At 42.0% G+C, this 27,770-nt stretch overlaps 1 protein-coding gene and 1 pseudogene across 1 annotated transcript in view; both read right to left on the reverse strand.

The window, feature by feature from the left end:
* Slc27a2 (solute carrier family 27 member 2) overlaps positions 1–14,421 on the reverse strand; it is a 59,457-nt gene extending 45,036 nt beyond the window's left edge. Inside the window, exon 1 of the mRNA XM_004669728.2 lies at positions 13,872–14,421. Within this exon, the coding sequence (XP_004669785.2) occupies positions 13,872–14,349 (478 nt within the window). The 5' untranslated portion in view covers positions 14,350–14,421. The remainder of the gene's footprint in view (positions 1–13,871) is intronic.
* Positions 14,422–17,575: 3,154 nt separating this feature from the next.
* On the reverse strand, positions 17,576–18,095 carry LOC101595600 (annotated as a pseudogene).
* Positions 18,096–27,770: the final 9,675 nt, after the last annotated feature.

Here is a 27,770-nt window from a genome sequence, read left to right on the forward strand (position 1 = left end):
TATCTATCTATCTATCTATCTATCTATCTATCTATCTATCTATCTATCTTTGTGAGTAAATAATGTAAGTCAAGTCTGGTGTACTCTTTTATTTAAAACAGCCCGTTTTTTTGATAAAGAAAATTGTTACAGAATGGTTACAGAGATTCTAAGGTAAAATTATGCAGATGAAGGTACAAATAAACTTTATTTTTATTTTTTTGAGGCAGGGTCTTGCTCTAGCCCAGGCTTCCCTGGAAATCACTATGTAGTCTCAGGGTGGCCTCAAACTCATGGCAATCCTCCTACCTCTGCCTCCCAAGTGCTGGGATTAAAGGCATGTGCCACCACACCTCGTTTATGAATAAAGTTAAACAGAAGGTTTAAAGGCCTAGATGCTTGATCAGACTATAGGATACTTGAGATTAAGTGAGTATTAGCCTAGAACTTACATCAGACTAACAAAGATGGCCCTAGCTAGTTGCAAGATGTTATGATATTCAGCTTGTAAATTTAAAACTTTAATTTACTGACATTAATCTGGTCATAATAATGGTTATAAGGTTATAAAAGGCTGGCTTTAAAGTTCTCAACTGAGTTTGCTATGCTCCTCTATTTGTCAACTTTTTAATATTTAATAAGGTCCTTATATCTTAAAAAAAACAACAACAAAGTAAAACAAAACAAGACACTGTAACCTTAAGATGGTTCCTGTCTTGTTCATGCTGTTTTACTGGGTGATTATCACTGAGGCCACCCTAGGTGACATGGTGAATTCCAGGTCAGCCAGGATTAGAGTGACACCCTACCTCAAAAAACAAAAACAAAAACAAAAACAAAAACAAAAAACTGATTTAGTTATTGTGACTCTGTTTTTAGGAAAACTGAGGAAACTCCTCCTGTCCTAGGAAAGCCTACAATATACAAACAATGTTAATACAGTTTGTCTAAGCTTCATATGTTCTACCAGTCACAAATATTGCTGTTAACAATGATTCAATGATTAAAGGTACTTAATGAAGAAATCACTATGTATATTATAATGTCTTTAATGTATATTAAAATCAGACTAAGTTAGCTCAACAATGATGAAGTTTGACTTTATTCTTAGGCTGTGTATAATCAGTCTCAGTCAAGGTTTTACTTAAGTAATGGTCTCATTTCTGTTATCTTAAGTTCATTGTATATAGATATATTGACATTTAAGACACATCCCCCACTCTGGACAAATGATCTTAAACTCTGCTGTTCTGCTTCCAGTTTGTGGGGTAATTGGTACCTGCATGGGTATACAGACTAGCCAAAGTTGTTTTCAAACAAAGATGCCAAATTTTTATACTGTCTTATCTTTTCCTAATATACAGTTTCTAGATTAAATCAACTGATTTAAAGTTGAAGGTAAAATATTACTTACAGGGCTGCTAACATGTTCTGCCTACAGTTATAACTGAAAGACACTTAAAAGATAAAATGTGTATGTTTTCTATGTTCCAGATACAGCTTACACTGTAACCTGACAACTAAACTTAAATGCTAATCAGAATGATTTTAAACTATTGTGTCATTCTATGGCCAGATCTGCTTTGCTAACCAGATATGTTCTGCACCTTTTTAATTAAGTCTGTTTTGCTATTCAGATATTTACAGTATCTCTGAGTGATTAATAACCATATATAGAAGTCAAGATTGATTGGAAACATTGGAGTTAAAAGGATAACCAATGTTTTGGTTCCTGCTCCCAGGTCAGAAGGCCACAGGAGGTGATGGGACACCTGATAATTTCTAGCCTCAGGCAAGTTGACTGTCTTCTTGATCAGGGAAGATATGGAGACCCTGAGATGGACTCCAAATCAATGTATCTGCAACAGGAGAGTCACATCAGAGGAATATCAGTCCTCCAGGCTTCCCAAAAGAGGGAGGGCCACTTGGTTAGCATGGCTTATCCTAGCAGATGACAATGCTGAGATTCATAGAACTCCTCACAGGTCCCTAAAGTCTCTTCTACCGAGCCATGAATAACCTCTAAAATATCATACATAGTTCATTTTGGCTGCCTACATAGTGTTAAACACCCAACAAGAGAATGTCACTTCAAGATATTACAACATAAACCAAGATTCAGACAAATAGAATGCCCTGCCTGATGCTAGTTTAGAGTACTAAGCTCATGCCTTCTGTGTCTGCCTAGCTCTAATTAGTCACTGTTTGCTTTTAAATCAAAGATCCAATATTGTCTTTGCTGATTATGTTTACCTGACAGTTATTGATTCATGTTAATCCAATCTTTCCTTGATATGTCTTATTAAACGGGGATATATTACACAAGGGGACTCACATACCCTTGGGAAATTTGGCCCACACCCATCAGCCAAATAATTTAAACTCAGTACACCAGAATCAAGAAGACAGTATCCTCAGCCAATTGTAACAGCTAACAGGTCACCAGGGACCCAGAAGATCCCCTCAAAGTCAAGTTCTGGAGGACATCTGCCCCTGACAAAAAGACTGTGATTTTGCTCCAGTCACAATCCTGAAAGGTGACTAATCCATACATGATAGAAGCTGAGGACTTCAATATGAGATTAAAAAAAAAAAAAAAAAAAGTCAGACACATGGGTAGGATCCTAACTCCTTCCATTTGCTGGACCAATCAACTCAGTTGATAACCTCGTGAGATCCATATAGTTCCTTAGTTCCAAGGGACTTTTATGTCTTTCACCCCGGAACAGATATAGTTCTTTACTATTGCCTCATATTATATCCTTTTCCTTCCACAGGAATATCTGCTTCTTTTTGAAGAATGTGGTACAACCCCCCTCCCCCCCAATACTGCAGGAATGTCCTGTGCTCTCCTACTCACAATAGGATTAGTCACAGTCATGCCTGCTGACTAATCTTATACAGAGAAGGCTCTCTGGGCTCACTTTCTTTGAATTTATTATAATAATTCTTTTGTGTTGACATTCATATTTTCAAGGATAATAATTATGATCTACTTCCTGCTGCTGAAAATTAAATACAAGGTTTAATGATAACAGTGTCAGTGTTCCCAGTGACGAAGGACCACATGCTTGGTTCTCAAGGTCATACTTACCCAAGAGTCTGGAGGTCTTACAGGTGATGTACCCCAGACCTTGGGCCTGCCCCCTATGTGGACTACATGGGGATACCGGTTAGCTCCTTTAATGGTGCCTCTCATAATAATTATGCTGGGACTTATGTTAAAATCCTGTGTTCTAAATGCTCTGTCCAGGTTCATCCACTCTAGGACGGAAATAAATAAAATAAAGGTGATATACCAGGTATACCAGCCATTACATACAAAATCATAAGGTGTTATGATGATAAAGAAGAGGGACTGTGGTAGAAAAGAAGCTAAAAGTTGAACTGATTCACTGAGTTACTGTACAGGTTAATTGTTGAGGAGCTAAAACTTATCTTTGTCAGCAGATGGAAAAATCCCAAAGAAGGAACTATCCAGAAATAGCCCAAAGGACTGATAAAGGAAGGACAATTTAGACTAAAACAAAGAAAAATGAAGCTCACTGTTAGGGTGGGCTGACTCCAGAAATGATTCATATGCAAATTATCACATCTTGTTTGTTCACTTACCTCTCTTCTTGGCTATGAAAACTATAAAATGGAAATAAAATCTCAGCTCAGGGCCAGAGTTTCTTTGGAGGGATACCCAAAGCTCTCTGGCCCCTGAGTAATAAAGTCCTCTACTTTCACTCATACTGGCATTGGTGTGATCTTTCCAGAGAATTTCTACAACAAATGCATATATTGTGTTCACCAAACTGTCCTGTAAGCACTTTTCTTAATGTTCATACCCATTGATTAATACTACTCTCACTTTTGGCTAGAGAAGCTTCTCTTTCAGATGGCAGTCACTTCTGGGAGGACCCAGAAGACACCATAGTGCTGACAAGAAGTGATAGAGGAGTGCTCAGCACTGAAGCATTTCTATCCCCCCTTCTAAGCTCAGGGTCCATTGTGGAAGAGGTGGCGGAAAGAATATAAGAGCCAAAGGAAGAGTAGGACTGCTTACAATGCGCTCTTCCAGACACAAATTGGCTTCAACATCCATGACCTCACAGTGCCTAGTGCTACCTATGCAAGACCTTCATAATAGGAGGAAAAGATGATGATATCAAAATGAAAGAGAGAGGGCGGGGGGAGGAGGGAGAGAGGGAGGGGGGAAGGGGGCTATGATGCAGAATGGATTTGTGAAGGGGATAGTGGGGAAGGGGAGGGAATTATCATGGTTTATTGTCTATAATTATGGAAGTTGTCAGTAAAAAATATTTAAGCAAATAGAAGAGGGAGAAGGTGAATTGATGTAGTCCCCACAGTGGCTCCCTTAGCTGATCCTCTTCCTTTGGGTCTGGAACATCCCTGCCTTTACCTCTGTCCATCAGTTAGTCCACAGACTCAGACTGAGGGGTGTGGTGCTTAACCCTGGGCTCTCTTCAGTCTCAGACATGTCCTGGGAAGGGGCTCAGCTGGGATATCCAGCTGCGGAGGAAGGAGTACCTCAGTTCTAGAGCAGGCAAGAGTGCAGTACATCACAGCATCTGCCACACCTGTCGTCCTTACTAGTAACAAAGCTTTACATTTCTCACTGGTTGAGAATATTTGTATGGTAGCTCTAAGACATACATCACATTAAGGACATAGCAACATTGTGATGTAGAAACTAGTATCCCTCTCTCTACAAGTGGAAAGTTACACATGAAATGAAAATAATACTGAGCATCTGGGATTCCTACTTCTCTGCACTATACATTCAAGTTCAAGTTTTGTAAAGTGCCTGCTTGAAAAGGCTGTCGACTTGACCTGCTCTGTGCCTGTTAAAGCATGTGAATTACCTGTGAATAAGCAATATGGATAACTTGTTCCCATATTTTTATTTGTTTTGAGGTACAGTGTTGCTTTAGTCCAGGCTGACCTGGAATCCACTAAGTAGTCTCAGGTTGGCCTGAAACTCATAGCAATCCTCCTACCTTTGACTCCCGAGTGCTGGGATTAAAGTTATGTGCCACCATGCCCAGCCTATTTTTTCTTCTTTTCAAAAAATATTGTATTTATCTATTTATTGTTTTATTGAGGTTGGGTCTCACTCTAGCTCAGGCTGACCTGAAATTCACTACGTGGTCTCAGGGTGGCCTTGAACTCTCTGTGATCCTCCTACCTCTGCCTCCCAAGTGCTGAGATTAAAGGCGTGTGCCACTACACCCAGCTTGTATTTATTTCTTGTTTGCAAGAGAGAAAGAGGCAGATAGAGACAGATAGAGAATGGGTGTGCCAGGGTCTCCAGTCACTGCAAACAAACTTCAGATGCATGCATCACCTTGTACATTCAACTTTTTTTTTTTTTTGTTTTTGTTTTTTGAGGTAGGGTTTCACTCTGGTCTAGGCTGACCTGGAATTAACTATGTAGTCTCAGGGTGGCCTCGAACTCCTGAGTGCTGGGATTAAAGGTGTATGCCACCATGCCTGGCACATTCAACTTTTTACATGGCTACTGGGGAATTGAACCTGGGTCCGTTGGCTTTGCATGCAAGTACCCCAACTGTTAGGCAATCTCTCCAGCTTGCATCTTCTTGATAAGAGAATAAATCCAAACTTTACTGAAAGCTTGGGAATGAAAAATAAAATATGCAGAAAGTTGCCTGATAGGTATAGAGAGTAGAGCAGACCCTTCAGCTAATTGTTATTAAGGTTTAGAATGGGGAAATAGTCCCTTAGATAAGGAAAATAAAGTGATTACAGCCTATTCATGCAATGTATGAAAGGAAACATTCAAAATTATGTAGGATACTGGTTCCCTTCATCCTGCTTTTTTCAAAAAAAAATTTATTTATTTATTTATTTACAAGCGGAAAGATATAGAGAGAAGAAAGAGGGAGAAGAGCCAGAGAGAGGGGGGGAAGAGAGAGAGAGAGGAAGAATGGGCACAATAGGGCCTCCAGTGGCTATAAGTAAACTCCAGATGCATGCCACTGTGTATCTGCTTTTATGTGGGTACTAGGGAATTGAACCTGGGTTGTTAGGCTTTGCAGGCAAGCACCTTAACCACTAATCCATATCTTCAGCCACTTTTCTTTTAAAAAATATTTTAGGGACTAGAAAAATGGCTTAGAAGTGATAGGCATTTGTTTGCACAGTCTGACAGCCCAGGTTCAATTCCCCAGTACTCATGACAGATGTACAAGCTGGTGTATGTGTCTGGAGTTTCATTAGCAGAGGCAGGAGGCCCTGGTGCACCCATTCTCTCTCTTCCTCTCCTTGTAAATAATATTTATTGTTTTCTCTGTGCCTCCTGCCACTGCAAATGAACTCCAGATGCATGCCATTCTGTGCATCTGACTTTTTATGTGGGTACTGGGGATTTGAACCTGGGCCATCAGGCTTTGCAAGCAAATTCCCTTAACCACTGAGAAATTTCTAAAGCCCTCCCCTTTTCTTTTTTTAATTTTTGTTTATTTCAAAGAGAAAGACAGAGAGAGAAACGGGGGGGGGGGGATGTGAGTGCCAGAGCCTCCACCCACTGCAAATGAACTCCAGAGGCGTGTGCCCCCCTTGTACATCTTGCTAACATGGTCCTTGGGAATTGAACCTGGGTCCTTTGGCTTTGCAGGCAAGTGCCTTAACTGCTAACTCATCCCTACAGTCCCATTTTTCTTTTGAAAAAATCCACTAAAGGAAGGAAGAGGTTATTTCAGCTTAAAGTTCCAGAAGGTACAGTCTGTCATGGTGGGGAAGGCACGACAATGGAAGCAAGAAGCCATTGGTCATGCTGCAGGCCCAGTCAGGAAACAGAGAGAGATGAATGCTGCTACACAGCTAGAGTTTTCCTTATATGCAGTTCAGAACCCCAGCTCATGGATTTGTGCCACCCACATTTCGGGTGGGTCTTTTAAATATTTATTTGCATGCATGTGTGTGGTGGGGTGCCAGTTTCTCTTGACACAGCACACAAATGTCAGCAGCTTATGCCACTTTTTGTATTTGGCTTTACATGGGTACTGGGGAATTGAGCCCAGGCTGGTAGGCCTTGCAAGCAAGTGCCTTTAATCACTGAGCCATCTCTCCAGCCTGATAGCATGGAGCCTTCTACCTCAGTTAAATTAATCGAGAAAATTCTTCACAGTCATGCCCAGAGATTTATTTCCATGGTGATTCTTTTTTTTATTTTTAAAAATTTTTCGAGGTAGGGTCTCACTCTAGCCCAGGCTGACCTGAAATTCACTATGTAGTCTCAGGGTGGCCTTGAACTCATGGCGATCCTCCTACCTCTGCCTCCCAAGTGCTGGGATTCAAGGTGTGTGCCACCATGCCTGGAAATTTCCATGGTGATTCTATATTCTGTTAAACTGACACTCCCAACATTTGTAAGAAATTATGTCACCTATCTACCAAGGCTCTATGTTCCTATTTCTCAGTCTGTGGGAAAGTCCTTTTATAATAATGGCTGCTTACATTAATTGTCCAGCATAATCATTCTAAGTTTCTGTCATTGGGCAGAGCCCTCCACTTTCCTATTCCAATGTGGTCCCAGTCCTGCGCTCACTACCTGCTTCCTCTCTGCACTAAGACTGAGGGAGTAGCTGTCTGAGTATGGTCCACGGCCAGAGGCACTGGATGAGCAACTGGTTAGAAGGACTTTGGGGAGGGTTAGTCTGTGGAAGGGTGAGGCTCAGTCTGGGAGAGATTGAAATGGATTTTCTGGGCTGGAAATAATAATCAGTGGTTAAAGGTGCTTGCTTGAAATGGATTTCCTAACATCAGCATGTATTTTGTTACATTGCTTTTCATGCTCTCATGCTCAATGGCTCTTAAGATCCAGGAAGAAAACCTGTTACAATCCACCAACTGAATTCAACAAATGTCAAATGCCTACTGTATACTATACTATCTTTAGGGCCTTTTTTTTTTTTTTTTAAAAAAAAGATATCTGAATGAATCCCAGCCTTTGAGACAAAGTGCATCAAACAACTTAAGTTACTTTGTTGGTAGCTCATATAGGTGAGAGGTGAGAAGAATTGAGATTAGATTTTCTCCACATCTTGGTTCTGGACTCAAGTTGTCATTAGAAAATTATCTCTTCTACAGAAGTAAGGCCACTGATACTCTGCGGAGAACAATGCTACACTCAATACTACTTTTATAATGAAATTTTTGTGTTTGAGCATTTTCAATAATGGAATACTTTTGAAAGCTATTGGAAACATTTTCTTTTTATTACATTATTTCAAGGACATCCACTTTTTTCTTTTCAGCTTCAAAACAGATGAAAGGTGATCAGAGCTGGTCTATAATTTCTCTAGAGCTCAGGCTTGGAATAGAGCAGCTTTAATTGTCCTTACAACCTTGAATAAAAACTATTTAAGCCGGGCGTGGTAGTGGCACACGCCTTTAATCCCAGCACTTGGGAGACAGAGGTAGGAGGATCGCTGAGAGTTCGAGGCCACCCTGAGACTACATAGTGAATTCCAGGTCAGCCTGAGCCAGAGTGAGACCCTACCTCGAAAAAAAAAAAAAAAAAAAAAAAACTATTCCATGGGAGCCATGCATAGTTAAGTTGGACCAGGCAACGCAGACCTGGCTAGAGAGCTAATGAAGGGATGTTCAGATGATCCTGTGATATTTTTTCAGTAGGAAGTCTAGTTCAGCAACGATCTTAAGGCTAGAACAAATGGCAACAGAACAAATATATTTCAGGCCTTTTTTGGGGTATTTATGAAATAAAATATGCTTTCCTATGCTACCCATATTCTGTGTTTGAGAAGTTGTATGAAAAATTATTGGTCCAGAAAGTTGGCTTCTATCTAGAACACCAAGACAAATTCATATGGTTGAAGATAATTTTTTTTTTTTCAAGGTAGGGTCTCACTCTAGGCCAGGCTGACCTGGAATTCACCATGGAGTCTCAGGGTGGCTTTGAACTCATGGCAATCCTCCTACCTCTACCTCCCGAGTGCTGGGATTAAAGGTGTGCGCCACCACGCCTGGCTTTGGTTGAAGATAATTTCTGTGTGATATCTGCAATTATACTCTGCCATGGAGAAGTCTCCTGAAATACACTATAGAGACAAAATCATATTCTCTGAGTGATGATTTAGAGAAGTGCTTCTGAGCCTCAACTTTCCGTACATACAGTGAATTCAGAACAAAGCACCAGGTACTGGCAATTTTTATAGGACAGAGCTCTGTTAAGTCTTAAACAAAAGTATCTATTTATTTATTTTCAAGGAAAGAGAGGTGTTGGGGAGGGGGAGAGATAGAATGGGTGCACCAGGATCTCCAGCTGCTGCAAATGAACTCCAGATGCATGCACCACTTTGTGCATCTGACTTTATTTGGGTGCTGGGGAGTTGAACCAGGGTTGTTAGGCTTTGCAGCAAAGCATCTAAACCACTGAACCATCTCTCTAGTCCAAGTCTTAAGAGTCTCTAAAAGTTTAAGATTACTGGGCCAGTCCTCATGATACATACTTCTATGCTGGTCCTGAACATAAGGGTATATATTTTTTATTTTGTTTTCAGGTAAGGTCTTGTTCTAGCCCAGAGTAACATGGAATTCACTATGTAGTGTCAGGGTGGCCTTGAGCTCACGTGATTCTCCTTTACCTCAGTCTCCCGAGTGCTGGGATTAAAGGTGTGTGCTGCCACCTTGCCAGCCATAAGTGTATTTTAATATATAGTTCATGAACTTTCATTAGCTAACAGGCCCTGTGGTTGAAACTTATCACAGAGTTGAATTCACCTTTGTGTATTAGGTTCAGACGGCTGATAGAGTAAATCATGTCCTGGAAGTAAAACTGTGTATGTATTCAGCTGTCTGTTGCTGACTATCCACAAGATGTGGAGCTATTGCTATCAACCTTTTGGGCTTTCCTTTGTTTATCTATAAAACAAGAGGAAACTAGACTGGTTTGTAAAGAGTAGTTATCAGGGACTGGGAGAAGGCTCAATGATGAAAACACCTGCAAAGTCTGTCAGCCTGGATTCAATCTCCTAGCACCTATGTAAAACCAGATGCCAAAAAAAGGGGGGGGAGGGCTGGAGAGATGGCTTAGCGGTTAAGCGCTTGCCTGTGAAGCCTAAGGACCCCGGTTCGAGGCTCGGTTCCCCAGGTCCCACGTTAGCCAGATGCACAAGGGGGCGCACGCGTCTGGAGTTCGTTTGCAGTGGCTGGAAGCCCTGGCACGCCCATTCTCTCTCTCTCCCTCTATCTGTCTTTCTCTCTATGTCTGTCACTCTCAAATAAATAAATAAATAATTTTAAAAAAAAAGGTGGGGGGACATGCGTCTGGCATTGATTTTTCAGTGGCAAGAGTCTCTTGTACCCACTACCATTTGCAAACACACACACACACACACACACACACACACATACACACACACACACACACACACAAATACACACGCAGAATTCCTTAGGTCATTTGTATTAAATCATCTGGGGCTTAGGTGAGGATGACTTGGGCACTAATACAATTCTATTCAATCAGAATCTTTGAAATGGGATTCAAGAATCTGTTTTGAAAAATAATGATTTTTGTGTTAATTAAAGGATGGTAGGATTACAATGTCTCTAAGACACTTTCTAACATCCCCCCAAAATTCTAAGGATCAGTCCATTCGAGACTTTTCCAGTTGATGCACTACTCAACATGTGACTTTGGACTCTGTGTTACTCCCTCTGCAGTGGCTGTTCTAGGTGAAGGGGTATCATGTACAAAGGTGGCCCACTGATTTGGAAAAAGTGAATGTTTTTCAACTGTGTACCTCTCTCAAAGGTTAGTTTGCACATTTTTATGTGGGAACATCTGCTCAATGTGCAACTTTGGACTGTTTTGTTCTCAGTAATTGTTTTAGGTCAGAGGGTAATTCTGTTTCCTGGGATCTTAATGAGGTAGAAAAACAGTACTTTAAAAACCTGCATGGCCTTAAATGATTAGAGAGCCTTAGGTCTACTGGAATGTCTAGTTCAAGTTTGATTTGCTTTTCTTTTTTTTTTTTTTATAAGTTTTGCTCATTTTTTATTTATATATTTGAGAGCGACAGACACAGAGAGAAAGACAGATAGAGGGAGAGAGAGAGAATGGGCGCGCCAGGGCTTCCAGCCTCTCTGCAAACGAACTCCAGACGCATGCGCCCCCTTGTGCATCTGGCTAACGTGGGACCTGGGGAACCAAGCCTCTAACCGGGGTCCTTAGGCTTCACAGGCAAGCGCTTAACTGCTAAGCCATCTCTCCAGCCCTGTTTTTTGTTTTTTTGAGATAGGGTCTTGCTGTAGCCCAGGCTGACCTGGGATTCACTATGTAGTCTCAGGGTAGTCTTGAACTCACAGCAATCCTCCTACCTCTGCCTCCTGAGTGCTGGGATTAAAGGCATGCACCACCATGCCTGGCTTGTTTGATTTGAATGAAAGAATTTCATGATGCTCTCCATGTAAACAGTGTTTGATGGTAGAAGGTTAATAATGTCTGGATGAGGCACTGACTGGGCATCTCTAATAAGGAAATCTGAACAACTCCAAAATCCAGTATTGTTGAGTGTGGAATGATGCCATAAATGGAAAACTATATATCATACACAGAATTATCATACATACTGTATAAAATACCCATTATGTTAAGTGTATAAGGTGTGCAAGAAACATAAAGTTTGTGTTTAGGCTTGGATTCCACCCCAAGATATCTTATCACATATATGTAAAATACTCCCAACCCTAAAATAAAATACTGCAAAACACTTCTAGTCCCAAGCATTTCAGATCAGGGATATTCCATCTGTATACAGTTGTGTTTCTGACTTTATTACAGAACCAAACTCAACCACAGGCATATAATCCTGAGTTTCTTAGTCAGTTAAACTCTAAGCCCTCTAAAGTCCCTCCAAGAGAGCCTGAGAAAATGTTTAAGTGCCTCCTGATGTGGTGTTAATAATTTCCTTCTAAGGAATCTGGTACAATGATAGGCTTAATAAGACTCTTCCAGGGCTGGGGAGATGGCTCAGTAGATAAAATTTCTGCCTGCAAGCATGAGTACCTGAGTTTGGATACCAAGAATTCATGTAAAAAGCCAGATGCTATGGTCATAATTCCAGTAAGCCTATGGTGAGAAGGGAGGTAGAGATAGGAGAATAGCCCCAGAGCTTGCAGGCAAATATGGTGGTGACTAGGAGGTAGATGAAGACCCACCCGACACAGAAGTTGTCTTCTGACCTCCATGTGTGTGCTGTGGCATGTCTGCATCTGTCCATGTGCATGCACATTTCGCATGCACACACACACACACACACACACATGCATACATGTAACACAGTCTTCCAGTTATGAAGTAGTGAAGTTGTCATTTCTCAGGCAACTAGAAATAAATGGGTACTTTTTTTTTGAAAGGATCACATACTTAAAATAATTTGTCTGCCTTTAAAATCATATATCTGCTTTTAAACTTTTGTATGAAGCCTATGCTTTTTGTATTATATATATTTTATACATGAAACAGGTTTGTAAACTTCCTGGTTCTTTACAAGCGAATGAACATTTCATTGTTCTGTGCCTCAGTTTCCTGAGCTGTGAGACAAAGTGTAGAGCAAACGGGTACTTGATCCCTCAAAGCTCTAACACCTTACAGCTGAGTGGAGCACAGCATGCTATAACATAGAACACACGACAAACTGGTTTGATCAAGGTTAGAATTTTAAGCCTCATTTCCCTCAGTTGTATAACGGAGGATAGTTGTAATCCCTCAGAGTGATAAAAGCCCATTATAGGGTTTGACATAGACAGGTATTCAAAAATGGTGGGGTTTCTTGACTTGCTTGCCTCCATCCTGTCACTCTATCTTTTAGCCTACACTTGGTTAGCCCACACTCATTGACTTAGAAGCAGTCCAGAGTGCAGGTGGGAGGAGAAACCCATCAGCTGTGTGGGTAACAAGCTTACTTTCTTCCTGGCCTGGGACCACTTCAGCACAGTTTTCACTTCAGGTCTGGTTGAAATGTGGCAAAAGGCAACCACACAGATGAAAGAGTCACGTGCTAGAGATAAAGTGGGTTCTCACAAGAGCACTGGAGCAGATCCCCAAATTCTTCTCCTTGCACATTCAGTGGAGTCAACTTCTCTGTAGCAGTGAGAAGCCAGACATGCTGGCGGCAACTTAGACCTAAGGAGTCCCGAGAAGACAGCCTCAACAGATGAGAGGAAAGGACGGGGGCGGGGCTGACTTTTCCTTGATCGAGCAGCAGAGGTGAAAATTTCTCTGGAAGTTCCAGGAGTTCATCTTTAAGACCCTCTGCGTCTTAATGTAAATGTAAGGACTGGTTAAGAGAATGGACTTTAGGGGTGGGTAGCCTTGGTTAATCCTTGGACTTCTAGCTCTGTGATTGGGTATGAGGCTTCACGGCTCTGGGGTTCAGCGGCCTCTATAACGTCCCAGAGTAACCCTTATCTTTTGTGAGCATTAAAGCAACACTGAGCATATACAGTGTTACCCCAGTACACTCACCCATCTGCCGTGGGAAAATATTGGTTGTGTGATGAGCATGTACACACCATTTGTTTTGGCCCTCTTCCCTTTTTAACAACAATTTTTAAGAACTGGGTAACTACGCTTAACATTGCCTTAACTATTATAAGTAACCTGAGACGACTTAAAAGTTTACGTTATATGCAGCCCCTTCCCACTTGATATGAGGGATTTAACACAGCGCTTGTTCATAAAGGCTCACAACAGGTGGTTCTCACGTTGTCATCCTCTCTCCGTGCCCCTCTACTTCCAATCTGAACCACTCTTTTCAGCCCCGACCCCGACACTGCTCTGCAGCTCCCGTGGCTCAAGTGGGTACCAAGTGGCGGACCAGCGACCCGCAGCTCACCTGGGGAGACCAGCATCACCTTCGCCCCGCTGCACTGGAAGCAGTGCAGCAAAGACTTGGAGCGGATGTTGTAGTTGAGGCAGGCCATGGGACAGCCTAGCTTGGCCAGCCCCAGCCAGAGCCACACGTAGGCCGGCTCATTGCCCAGGAAGATGGCCACGCAGTCGCCCTGTCTCAGGCCGAGGTGGTCGTGCAGCATTCGCGCTACCTGGTTGCTGCGCCGGTCCACCTGGGCATAGGTGAGCGTGTCGTCGCGGAAGAGCAGGAAAGGCTTGTGCGGCGTGTGGCGCGCCTTCTCCAGGAAGGCCGCCAGGATGGTGCGCACCGGCCGCCGCTGCCGGTAGCTGCGCACCCGTCGGGCTAAGCCGGCCACCTGAAGGAAGTAGCGCAAGTCCTGGAACAAGTAGGGGCAACAGAAGTTCAGCAGCAGCGGCAGGAGCAGCAGCCCCGCCAGGACCGTGTACAGGACCGGCAGCATGACGGCGGCGGGGACCTCTGTCCCCGCGAGGGCAGAGGACACGCTCCGGGCTTGCAGCGCGGCGGCGGGCGGGGCGCTCTCGCGGGGGCACGGCGGGCTGCGGCGACCACGGAGCGCGAGCTCGCCCCACCGGCACCGCCGCAGGCTCGGTGTCGCTGCAGTGGCCTGTGGACCGCCGGTGCGGGCGGGACCAGCCGGCTGAGCCCGCCCCTTGGTGGGCCCGCCCCCGCAGCCCTCCGGGACCGGCTGCCGGCTCGGGGTCTCCGCCACCGCCCTAGGCTGACTTGGAGGATGGGGATGAGGTTCAGCCTCCCCTGCGCTACCAAAAGGTGGTGAAGAGAGTCCAAGTCCTGGATGCTGAAAAGACGAAAGGCGACGTGCCTTTGGCGTCGCGCTTTTTTTTTTTTTTTTTTTTTTGAGATAGTCTATCACTCTAACCCAGGCTCACCTGGAATTCACTGTGTAGGCTCAGGATGTCCTCGAACTCAACGGCATTCCTTCTACTCTGCCTCCCACGTCTGGGATTAAAGGTGTGCGCCACCACGCCCGGCAATGGCTCTTTGTTATTACCAACAGAGTAATTTACAAATAAGAGACAGCCTGGTTGTTAACATCGGGCACCAGGTGTCACTACCAAACCCAAGTCCCACCTCTCCTTCCTGGTCCCTAAGGCTTTCCACTGATCTTGTTTTGTTTCTCCAATCTGATTCTCCGCCCAGCCTAAGCCTGGCTGCCAGGCCATCTCCTGTGGGGGAGGTTCAAGGTTGAACCAAAAGCTCCAGGGACTGTCTCATCCAGCTCTTCCAGGCCTCTGCCACATCCGTGCAGCCTCCTGCTTACGTCTGCCAGTCCCCTTCCGCACTGGGAGCCCTGGCAGCGTTGTCACACACATCGTCCTGTGCAATCAAGCCCTGAAGTGGTATGTTGACTTCTTTTGATATTTTGTTTTGCTAAGTGATTTTCTCCCTTCCCTCTCCAAAGTACACTGCATTGAAGGCCAATTTGACATTTGATATTTGCTCTGTCAGAGTATGTGCCTTACAGCAAACTAAGTATCAAAAGCTGTCTTTCAGAAATGTGGTTTTTGTATTAATTTCTCTTAGTACCTCTAATACTGCTTGCTACCAAGTAAGACCAGAAGCAAAGTCAAATTGTGTTTTGCTGTCATGTGTTCACCCGTCTTATTCTATTTTTAAATTTTTTTTTTATTTGAGAGAGAGAAAGGGAGGGAGGGAGGGAGAGAGAGAGAAAGGGAGGGAGGGAGGGAGGGAGGAAGAGAGAGAGAATTGGCATGCCAGGGCCTCAGCCACTGAAATTGAATTCCATGCTCGCACCACCTAGTGGGCATGTGCGACCTTGGGCTTGCCTCACCTTTATGCCTCTGGCTTACATAGGATCTGGAGAGTAGCACGTGGGTCCTTAGACTTTTCAGGCAAGTGCCTTAACTGCTAAACCATCTCTCCAGCCCAACTCCATCTTATTCTTATAACTACAGATAATGAATGCATGCACCTCCCTAACACTCTGTGAGAGTCTCCCTGGATTATAGTTTTGGACCTTCACAATTATTATAGGAAGAGGACCCCCCTCCCCAGGTAGAGTCTCAGTCTAGCCCAGGCTGACCTAGAATTCTCTATGTAGTCTCAGGGTAGCCTTGAACTCATGGTGATACTCCTACCTCTGCCTCCCAAATGCTGGGATTAAAGGCATGCACCACTCTGCCCAGCTCCGGAAGATGACATTTTAATATTATTAAGGGAAGTTTAGAGAGATCATGACAGCTACTGATAAATGAGGTTTGAATATAAAATCTGGTCCCAGGTGCCAACTCTCAGCTAGTCACTTAGCACTATGAACCACTATGTTAGGTTGTCCTCCTATTCTGGAGGTTTCTGTCAGTCTGTGTCCTCTTTACTTACATGATTAAAAAATAATCTTTCACTACATTTTATTATATACCTTTTAGCTTCTACACCTCCCAACCTTACTCAAACAACTATTTTGCTTTGCCTGGCTCTTTCTTATTGCGTGGTCCAGCTCTCTTTCAATGAATGGGTTGCATCAGTTCTTTGGGGAGAACTCAGGAGGCTCATCCTCCCTGAAGAGAAGGTAGTTGTGTTCATCACAGTAGAGGACGTGACAGAACCATTCTGTTGTGCACTTCTTTCTTTTCCTTAAACAATTACTATCCATCCAGTGCTAATTACAAGCACCCTCCTCTTCCTTCTCCATCGCAGGGACCTTGTTCACTGGCAGTCTTTCAGTTGAAAGTGAAAGAAAAGTGGCCAAAGGAGAAATAGGAATTAAGCAGGAATCAGAAAATATAATCATATGGGCTTCAAGTGAACCTTAGTGTGTGGCTTAAATTTTGGACCTATTTTCTTGTTCTCTGTTACTACCTTCTCTGTTCTCATCCAGACTGTCCCCTCATGGTCCAAGGTTGCCTGTAGTTCATAAGGGTTTGTGCTTGCTGGATTAATGTCAGAAAAATATAATAAATTTTTTCTTAGAAGTCTTTATTAGAAAACCCATCCCTGAACAAATCTCTGTGGGCCTGGAAACAAAGAAATCCTGATTGGTTTAAGGTATTCAGGGCTCACCCATGGAATTGTAGGTATTTAATTTCTGCTCAGACAATTTGATGGAAAATTTCAAGATATTATTAAAGCAGATAGAGGAGGCAAAGGAGAAGAAATGAAATTTGAGAAGCAATTAGCAAATGTATAAAATTTTAGCTAAGATACATCCAGAACACTGGTAAGTGATCACTTATGTACAATAATGTGAAATACATTTTTTTTTTGAAAAATAAACTTTAGTGGAACAATCCTGAAAAATATAGAGAAAGGTAGGTTTGTCAGTTTAAGATGTTGGCCAATTTGTTTCAGCCACTTTTAAGTCCATGTACTAGTATCTAAAACTCCTTATCCTTCCCTAAACTGAGAGCTTATGTCAGTAACTGTGTTATGAAGTAAAGGAGACTTAGGTGAAAAGTTTTTATTTATCACAACTGCTGAATCAATTGTCTAGGTTCTCAACAGCTTCATGGGAAGTCTGGGAAATGTTCATGCCTAAGGATATTTTGCCTTAGTCGACTTAAAATTGCCTCATACATTATTAACCCTTAGTGAAGCCTTTAAAATAAACATGTTGAACATTGGGTTAAAGCATCTGCCCTCAGAGCTATCAACTCAAGAATTCTCTTTTATGAAATCTTGCAGGAAAGTTATTTTTCTTTCTCAAAATCCAGGTGACAAAGTCCGTATTCCAGGTCTGGCATTTTTTCATCATCACTGTCTTGTGAATCATCATCTGCTCCATCTACTTCTGGAAAGTCTACCTCCTTACCACCCATGTGGTCCATCATCTCAGAAACACTATCAAAATTAGACATATCTTCATCTGAATCATCTTCCCAGTCTTTTCAATTATTGAAGTCCACACTAAGCCAGTTGGTTAAGCTTTGCTCTTTCTTTTGTTAACCTAGGCCATGACTGGCCAGATTCTCTTTTTTGTAAACAACATAAAATTGATCTGCCTGTTCTTTTATACTTGGAATCATTCGGAGAAGTACAGTCAAAAAGATCAATTTCATTTAAATGTTTAAAATTATCACTTCTTCCAAGACAACTGAAAGTAAGTTTGGAGCTTTCAGAATTTACATTAACATGTTTACTGTCTTCAACACAAAATTCAATGAAGACATAGTCTCTTCAATTGTACCACTTTGCAGAAGCAGGCTTCATGGTGAACAAGACAGGGGCATGGTCTGAAGGATGGGTGGGTGGACCTCTGTGGCGGCAGCCTGGGCTGGATAGTGGACTCCACTCCTGAGTTTTCTTTTCTTTTTTTTTTTTTCTTCTATTAGTTACGTACATACTCAGTATGTAAACAGCACATGTTGGTACCATCCTTACCCTCATCCCTGCCCTCCATCCAAAGGCATCCTCCTCGTTAGGGATGTTGGTTATTCCCCTGGGGGTTGTGTACTATGGGAGTAGCCATCAGTTATGGGGAAGAGGCAATGCCTGTGCCTAATGTCCCGACTTGTGTTTCTAACAGTCTGTCTGCCCTCTCTTCCACAAATTTCCCTGGGCCATGTTGGGTTCATTTTAGGTCTACTTCAGTGATGAGATCTTGCGAGCCTCTGTGTCTGGTTTGGTAGAAGACCAGTGTTCTCGGTGCCTACGTCCTTCACCATGTGCTGATACCAGCTTCACCAAGAAAGCAGCACTCTTGCTCATTTCCCCAATTCCTCTGTGGTTTCAGCTGGGGCCCTGGTGAAGTACAATGGGCTGATTCTCTCCTCAGGTTCTGCTTCAATCTGAGAAAGAGAAGCAGCTTCTCCAACAGAGAGTGAAGTCAGCACAGGTTAAATGGGATAACCATTGTTAGTTTAGAGAGCGTTTAATGGGTGTAGGCCTCTTGTAGCCTGTTCCCTCAATCATGGCCTCTTCTTACTCCCTACCACAGCTGGCTTGACCTTGATCCCCAGAGTCACAGAGAGAGTGGCTCGTTGGGTACTTGCTGGTTTTTTTTTTTTTTTTTTTTTTTTTTGTTATTGTTTTTGTCAGCAATTCTCAGGTCTCTGTTCCCCACAGAACTGAGGTGACACACATGTGTTCATGCCCAACTATTTACAGGGGTCCTAGGGAATTGAACTTAGGTGGCCTCAGCCCCTCTCAGGTCCTCATGGGAAGTGTGTTTACTCACTGAGCCATCTCTCCAATCCTGTTTGTTTAATTTTTTTTAAAAAAGTTAATTTTTTTATTAACAACTTCCATGATTATAAAAAATACCCCATGGTGATACCCTCCTTCCCCCCCTCCCACTTACCACTTTGAAACTCCACTCTCCATCATACCCCCTCCCCATCTCAATCAGTCTCTCTTTTACTTTTGATGTCTTGATCTTTTCCTCCTCTTATGATGGTCTCATGCAGGTATTATCAGGCACTGTGAGGCCATGGATATCCAGGCCATTTTGTGTCTGGAGGGAGCATGTTGTATGGAGTCCTGCCCTTCCTTTGGCTCTTACATCTTTCCGCCACCTCTTCTGCATTAGACCCTGAGCCTTGGAAGGTGTGATACAGATATTGCAGTACTGAGCACTGCAGTCATTTCTTTTCATCACCATGATACCTCCTGAATCGTCCCAAGGTCATTGCCATCTGAAAAGAGAAAATTCTCAACCAAAAGTGAGAATAGCATTAATATAAGGGTGTGAAGATTAACAGAAGTGCTTACTGGGTAGTTTGATAAACATAGTATATACATTTGGCCAGACAACAGCAGATGTTATATCCCTAGGGCTTATGACTACCCTGTTTTAAGTTTTCAGTATCAGGGATGTATTTCCTTCCCATGGAGCGGACCTCCAGTCCAATTAGAGGGCAGTTGTTTTCCCCCATAACAGACATGCCACTATTGCACCTGTCGGCTCATTTGGCTTGGTTGACCAATTAATTATAAGGCTTGCAGTGTCCACTGATGAGTATCTTCACTGGTGATTTCTCTTTCTTCCATTGAACTGCATGCAGAATGGCTTCTTCCAGCTTTCTGTCAGCTGGTCTACATGGAGGAGGTTATCAGCTCAGTTCCAGCAAGATTTCTCAGTGGCCTTGCAGCCTAATTATTTGGTGTCTTCAGCAATAGGGTCTTACCATCTATTCCTGGTGGGAAACCAAGGGCCTCGGCAATGCCCTATAATGTTTTGGGGGCATCAGGGATCTCCCTGGCCAGCAACTCACTGGAAGATATCCCATCCCTGGCACTGAAAAATTTCTAGCAACAATCTACAGCTCCTGAGTGTTCCATTGTCCAAAAAAGTAGGATTACATATGTTTTATTTATATCTTCTTAGATTTTGATTAGCTGTCCCTCTACCTTTCCTTTACTCAATCTTTTCCCCAGACCTCATTTGGGGCCTTTTCACCCCCATTAATCTATTCTTACATATATACAATACCATCCTATTAAGGACCTCCCTCCCTTTCTCTCTCTTCCCTTTATATCTGTTTTCTAGCTTACTGACCTCTGCTACTGAGTTTTTTTCCTTCTCACACAGAAGCCCAGTCATCTGTAGCTAGGATCCACATATGATAGAGAATATTTGATTCTTGGCTTTCTGGGCCTGGGTTACCTCACTTAGTATAATCCTTTCCAGATCCATCCATTTTCCTGCAAATTTTATAACTTCATTTTTCTTTACCACTGAGTAGAACTCCATTATGTAAATGTGCCATATGTTCATTATCCATTTGTCAGTTGAGGGACATCTAGGCTGGTTCCATTTCACAGCTATTGTGAATTGAGCAGCAATAAAAATGGTAGACCAGGACTTCCGGTTAAGATGGCGGCGTAGGTACCACGCCAAAGCAGCTTAGGGGGGAAAAAGACCAAAAAAACTCAGCAAAATACACACTTTTACTAAAAAGTGAGGTGTATAGGAAATTGAGGCGGCAGCGGAGAAGTAGAAGAGTTATAGAGCATCCAGAGCCTGCACAGGCGGGAACAGCGGCTCCGGGGCAGCACGGCCAACCGCCGCAGCCGCGGCGCGGCAGAAAGCCGCCGGACTCTCGGCTCGAGCCGCAGGACAAGCCAGGTGCGGGATTTTCCCCTCACACCGCGCTCTCCGCAACTCGGGAAACGTGAGGGGAGAGCGGCAGCGAGCAACGGAGGGAGGAGCAGACCGCGAGGTAGAAGCACACGTGGAACAGCGATACAACCAGAGCAGCCGCGGCTCCCTCCCCTCCCCCAACGCCTGAACCCAGCTCCAGCGAACACAGCAGCGGCCTGGGACCAGCCACGCCAACTTGGGCTGACAGCAGGACCCAAGCAGGAGCAGAGTTCGGCAGCAACTTCAGCGGCTCCAGCACCGGTACCAGCGGCCCCAGCAGCAGTGGACCCAGGAGCGGCAGCGGCGGCAGATCCCGCAGCAGTGGCTTCGGGGGGGAGCAGCGGCGGTGGTCACGGCAGCGGCAGCTTCAGCAGCGGTGGTGGCTCCGGTGGTGGCAGCTACAACAGCAGCAGAGGCAGCAGCAGTGGCTCAGTTTGCCCCGTAGGAAAAGCAAGTGCCCAGCTCCAGAAATCAGAACAGCAGCCCGACGACCCAGGCAGCAACTTGACTGAGACCACAATCACCCAAGGTAACTGGGATTGCACCAGGGAAGGGACTCACTTGGTCACAAGCTGACTTGGATACCTCAACAGACCAGAAATCTAAACCTCTTTGTTGATAGAGGATCTGGTCATTATAATAACTACTCTTGCATACATACTCGGGGCTGTTTTTGATTGAATGTGTACAGTGTTTAGTTAAATTTTAGAATCTACCAGTATTTTATTCCACTCAGCCTGCTTGAATACTCCTATAGCAGGGAAACTCAACCCCTAAGAACATCTTTGTAGATACTCTGAGAGTCTTAAGAGCCACACCTAATACCTTAAGGTCCTACCCTGAAAATATATTACATCAAACCAATTGATACAGCTAAGAATACACAGCTAGCTAGAAAATCCAAGCATTAACTTAATCCAAGATGCAAAAATATATACATTATAACACAAGAAACACTAAAAAGCAAGACGATATAAATCCACCTAAAAGTATTAATGCATCAGAAATGTCCTCCAGTGAGAAAGAGTTAGAGGAAATGCCTGAGAAAGAGTTCAAAAGAATAATTATAAATATGTTCAAAGAGGTCAAAGAACACATGAAAACAATCAAAGAAGAAATCAAAGAGGAAATCAAAGGAATCAAAGAAGAGGCAGGACACCAATTTAATGAAATAAAGAAGGCAATACAAGACATAAATAGGGAAATAGAAATAATAAAGAAAAACCAGTCAGAATTACTAGCAATGAAGAACACAGTTAATGAAATAAAAAACTCTGTAGAAAATCTCACCAGTAGGATGGATGAGGGAGAGGACAGAATATCTAAGCTAGAAGATCAGGTGGCAGACCTAATGCAGTCCAACAAAGAGAAAGACAAACTTATAGAAAAGTATGAGTGGGAATTTCAAGATATTCGGGACACTATGAAAAGATCCAATATAAGAATTCAGGGCATAGTTGAAGGAGAAGAACTCCACTCCAGAGGCATAGTAGGCATCTTCAACAAAATCATAGAGGAAAATTTCCCCCAAATTGGGAAAGAGGTGCCAATACAGATACAGGAAACCTTTAGAACCCCAGCCAGACAAAACCCAGAAAGAACCTCTCCTCGCCACATTATACTCAAACTTCCAAACACACAAACCAAAGAAAAAATATTGAAAGCAGTTAGACAGAAAAATCAAGTTACCTACAAAAGCAAGCCCATCAGGATTACAGCAGATTATTCAACACAAACTTTTAAAGCCAGAAGGGCTTGGAGTGATATATTCCAAGTTCTGAAAGATAACAACTGTCAACCAAGGTTACTTTATCCTGCAAAGTTATCCATTCAAATAGATGGAGAAATAAAGACATTCCATGACAAAAGCAGGTTAAAGGAGTATTTGAAGACAAAACCAGCTCTACAGAAAATACTTGATAGAATCCTCCATGCTGAACAAAAGGAAAAGCACACATATAAGGAACCTAGAAAAAAACAGCTATACTCAAATACCAGTTAACAGAAGAGAGCACAGGTAGAACAAGTAACACACACACACACACACACAAATGGCAAACATAAATACACACCTTTCAATAATATCTCTTAATATCAACGGTCTCAATGCCCCAACGAAAAGACATAGATTTGCAGACTGGGTTAAAAAGCAGGATCCTACAATTTGTTGTCTCCAAGAAACTCACCTGTCTACAAAGGATAGACATTATCTTAGGGTGAAAGGTTGGAAGACGGTGTTTCAAGCAAATGGGCCTAGAAAACAAGCAGGGGTTGCTATCCTAATATCAGACAGGGTAGACTTTAGTCCGACGTTAGTCAAGAAAGATAAGGAAGGTCACTTTATATTGATTAAGGGCACACTCCAACAGGAGGACATTACAATCCTAAACATATATGCACCTAACATGGGGGCTCCCAGATTTGTCAAACAAACACTATTAGAACTAAGGTCACAGATAACACCAAACACAGTGGTGGTGGGTGACTTTAACACCCCACTCTCATCAATTGACAGGTCATCCAGGGAAAGAATAAACAGAGAGGCATCTGGACTAAATGAGCTCATAGAAGGAATGGACCTAACAGATATATACAGGACATTTCATCCAAAGGCTGCAGAATATGCATTCTTTACAGCAGCACATGGAACATTCTCTAAAATAGACCATATATTAGGACACAAAGCAAATCTTAACAAATTCAGGAAAATTGAAATAATTCCTTGCATTCTATCTGATCACAATGGAATTAAACTACAAATCAGTAGCAAGAAAGGCTATAGAGCATACACAAAATCATGGAAACTAAACAATACACTACTAAATGATGAGTGGGTCAATGAAGAAATCAAAAAGGAAATAAAAAAATTTATAGAGTCAAATGATAATGAGAACACAACATACCAAAATCTCTGGGACACAATGAAGGCAGTTCTAACAGGTAAATTTATAGCCTTAAGTGCCTATATTAAGAAATTAGAAAGGTCGCAAGTAAACGACCTAATGCTTCGCCTTAAAGCCTTGGAAAAAGAAGAACAAGGCAAACCAAAATTCAGTAGACGGGAAGAAATAATAAAGATTAGGGCAGAAATTAATGAAATAGAAACAAAAAGAACAATCCAAAGAATTAATGAAACAAAGAGTTGGTTCTTTGAAAGGATAAACAAGATTGATAAACCCTTAGCAAATCTGACCAAAAGAAAGAGAGAAGAGACACAAACTAATAAAATCAGAGATGAACAAGGTAACATCACAACAGATTCCAGAGAAATTCAAAAAATTATAGGGACATACTATAAAAGCATATACTCCACAAAGTATGAAAATCTGAAAGAAATGGATGATTTCCTTGATCTATATGAACTACCTAAATTAAATCAAAATGAGATTAATCACTTAAATAGACCTATAACAAACATGGAGATCCGAGCAGTTATCAATAATCTCCCAACTAAAAAAAGCCCAGGCCCGGATGGATTCACTGCTGAATTTTACCAGACTTTTAAGGAAGAGCTAACACCATTGCTTCTCAAGCTTTTCCAGGAAATAGAAAAAGAAGGAATTCTACCAAACTCCTTCTATGAGGCCAGCATCACCCTGATACCAAAACCAGGCAAAGATAGAACAAAAAAAAGAAAATTACAGACCAATGTCCCTCATGAACATAGATGCAAAAATTCTCAACAAAATATTGGCAAACAGAATACAAGAGTATATCAAAAAGATCATTCACCCTGACCAAGTAGGCTTTATCCCAGAGATGCAGGGATGGTTCAACATACGCAAATCTATAAATGTAATACATTACATAAATGGGTTGAAGGACAAAAATCACATGATCATCTCATTAGATGCAGAGAAAGCATTTGACAAAATCCAACATCCCTTCATGATAAAAGTCCTACAGAGACTGGGAATAGAAGGAACATATCTCAATATAATAAAGGCTATTTATGACAAGCCTACAGCCAACATATTACTAAATGGGGAAAAACTGGAAGCTTTTCCACTAAAATCAGGAACAAGACAAGGGTGTCCACTGTCTCCACTTCTATTTAATATAGTTTTGGAAGTCTTAGCCATAGCAATAAGGCAAGAGACACCCATAAAAGGGATACAAATTGGAAAGGAAGAAATCAAGTTATCATTATTTGCAGATGACATGATTCTATACATAAAGGACCCTAAAGACTCTACTAGCAAGCTGTTAGAGCTGATCAAAACCTACAGCAATGTAGCAGGATACAAAATAAATACACAGAAATCAGTAGCCTTCGTATATGCTAACAACAAACACACAGAGGATGAAATCAGAGAATCACTCCCATTCACAATTGCATCAAAAAAAATAAAATACCTTGGAATAAACCTAACCAAGGAAGTAAAGAATCTATACAATGAGAACTTTAAAACACTCAAGCGAGAAATTGCAGAAGACACTAGAAAGTGGAGAAACATCCCTTGTTCCTGGCTTGGAAGAATCAATATCATGAAAATGGCAATCTTACCAAAAGCAATCTACACATTTAATGCAATCCCTATCAAAATTCCAAAGGCTTTCTTCATGGAAATCGAAAAAACAATCCAAAAATTCATTTGGAATCACAAAAAACCTCGAATATCTAAAATAATACTGAGCAACAAAAAAGAGGCTGGTGGTATCACCATACCTGATTTTAACCTATACTACAGAGCCATAGTAACAAAAACAGCATGGAACTGGCACAAAAACAGACATGTAGATCAGTGGAACAGAATAGAGGACCCAGATGTAAGCCCAAGTAGCTATAGCCACCTGATATTCGATAAAAATGCCAAAAATCCTCATTGGAGAAGAGACAGCCTCTTCAGCAAATGGTGTTTTGAAAACTGGATAAATATCTGCAGAAGGATGAAAATAGATTCTTCTCTCTCGCCATGCACAAGAATTAAGTCCAAATGGATTAAAGACCTTAACATCAGACCGGAAACTTTGAAACTGCTAGAGGAAAAAGTAGGGGAAACCCTTCAACATATTGGTCTTGGCAAAGACTTTCTGAATACAACCCCAATTGCTCAGGCAATAAAACCACAGATTAACCACTGGGACCTAATGAAATTACAAAGATTTTGCACTGCAAAGGACACAGTGAAAAAAGCAAAGAGGCAACCTACAGAATGGGAAAAAATCTTCGCCAGCTATATATCTGATAGAGGATTAATATCTAGGATATACAAAGAACTCAAAAAGTTAACTAATAAGGAATCAAACAAGCCAATCAAAAAATGGGCTAAGGAGCTAAATAGAGAGTTCTCAAAGGAAGAAATACGAGTGGCATATAAGCACCTAAAAAAATGTTCTACGTCACTAGTCATCAGGGAAAAGCAGATTAAAACTACATTGAGATTCCATCTCACTCCTGTCAGATTGGCCACCATCATGAAAACAAATGATCATAAATGTTGGCGGGGATGTGGAAAAAAAGGAACCCTTCTGCACTGCTGGTGGGAATGCAATCTGGTCCAGCCATTGTGGAAAACAGTGTGGAGGTTCCTAAAGCAGCTAGAGATTGATCTACCATATGACCCAGCTATAGCACTCCTAGGCATATATCCAAAGGACTCATCTCATTTCCTTAGAAGTACATGCTTAACCATGTTTATTGCTGCTCAATTTATAATAGCTGGGAAATGGAACCAGCCTAGATGTCCCTCAACAGATGAGTGGATAATGAAGATGTGGTACATTTATACAATGGAGTTCTACTCAGCGGTAAAGAAAAATGAAGTTATGAAATTTGCAGAAAAATGGATGGACCTGGAAAGTATTATACTAAGTCAGGTAACCCAGGCCCAGAAAGCCAAGCGCCACATGTTCTCTCTCATATGGGGATCCTAGCTACAGATGACTGGGCTTCTGCGTGAGAATGAAAATACTTAGTAGCAGAGGCCAGTAAGTTGAAAAGGAGACATAAAGGGTGGAGAAAGGAAGGGAGGAGGATACTTAATAGGTTGATATTGTATATATGTAATTACAATGTTTGTAATGGGGAGGTAATATGATTGAGAATGGAATTTCAAACGGGAAAGTGTGGGGGTGGGGAGGGAGGGAATTACCATGGGATATATTTTATAATCATGGAAAATGTTAATAAAAATTAAAAAAAAAATGGTAGACCATGTACTTGTAAGGAAATGAGATGAGTCCTTACGATATATGCCTAGGAATGCTATAGCTGGGTCATATGGTAGATCAATCTTTAGCTGTTTTAGGAACCTTCACACTGATTTCCACAATGGCTGGACCAGATTGCATTCAACAGTGTAGAAGGATTCCTCTTTTTTCTACATCCTCACCAGCATTTATGGCCATTTGTTTTCATGATGGTAGCCAATCTGATAGGAGTGAGATGGAATACCAATCTGGTTTTAATCTGCATTTCCCTGATGACTAGGGATGTAGAACATTTTTTTAGATGCGTATATGCCATTCGTATTTCTTCTTTTGAGAACTCTCTATTTAGTTCCATAGCCCATTTTTTAATTGGCTTGTTTGATTTCTTATTATTTAACTTTTTGAGTTCTTTGTATATCCTAGATATTAATCCTCTATCAGATGTATAGCTGGCAAAGATTTTTTTCCCATTCTGTAGGTTGCCTCTTTGCTTTATTCACAGTGCCCTTTGCAGTACAAAATCTTTGTAATTTCACGAGGTCCCAGCAGTCAATCTGTGGCTTTATTGCCTGAGCAATTAGGGTTATATTCAGAAAGTGTTTGCCAAGAACAATATGTTGAAGAGTTTCCCCTACTTTTTCCTCTAGCAG

This window comes from Jaculus jaculus, chromosome 8, assembly GCF_020740685.1.
Source record: "Jaculus jaculus isolate mJacJac1 chromosome 8, mJacJac1.mat.Y.cur, whole genome shotgun sequence".
Taxonomy (NCBI): Eukaryota; Metazoa; Chordata; class Mammalia; order Rodentia; family Dipodidae; genus Jaculus; species Jaculus jaculus.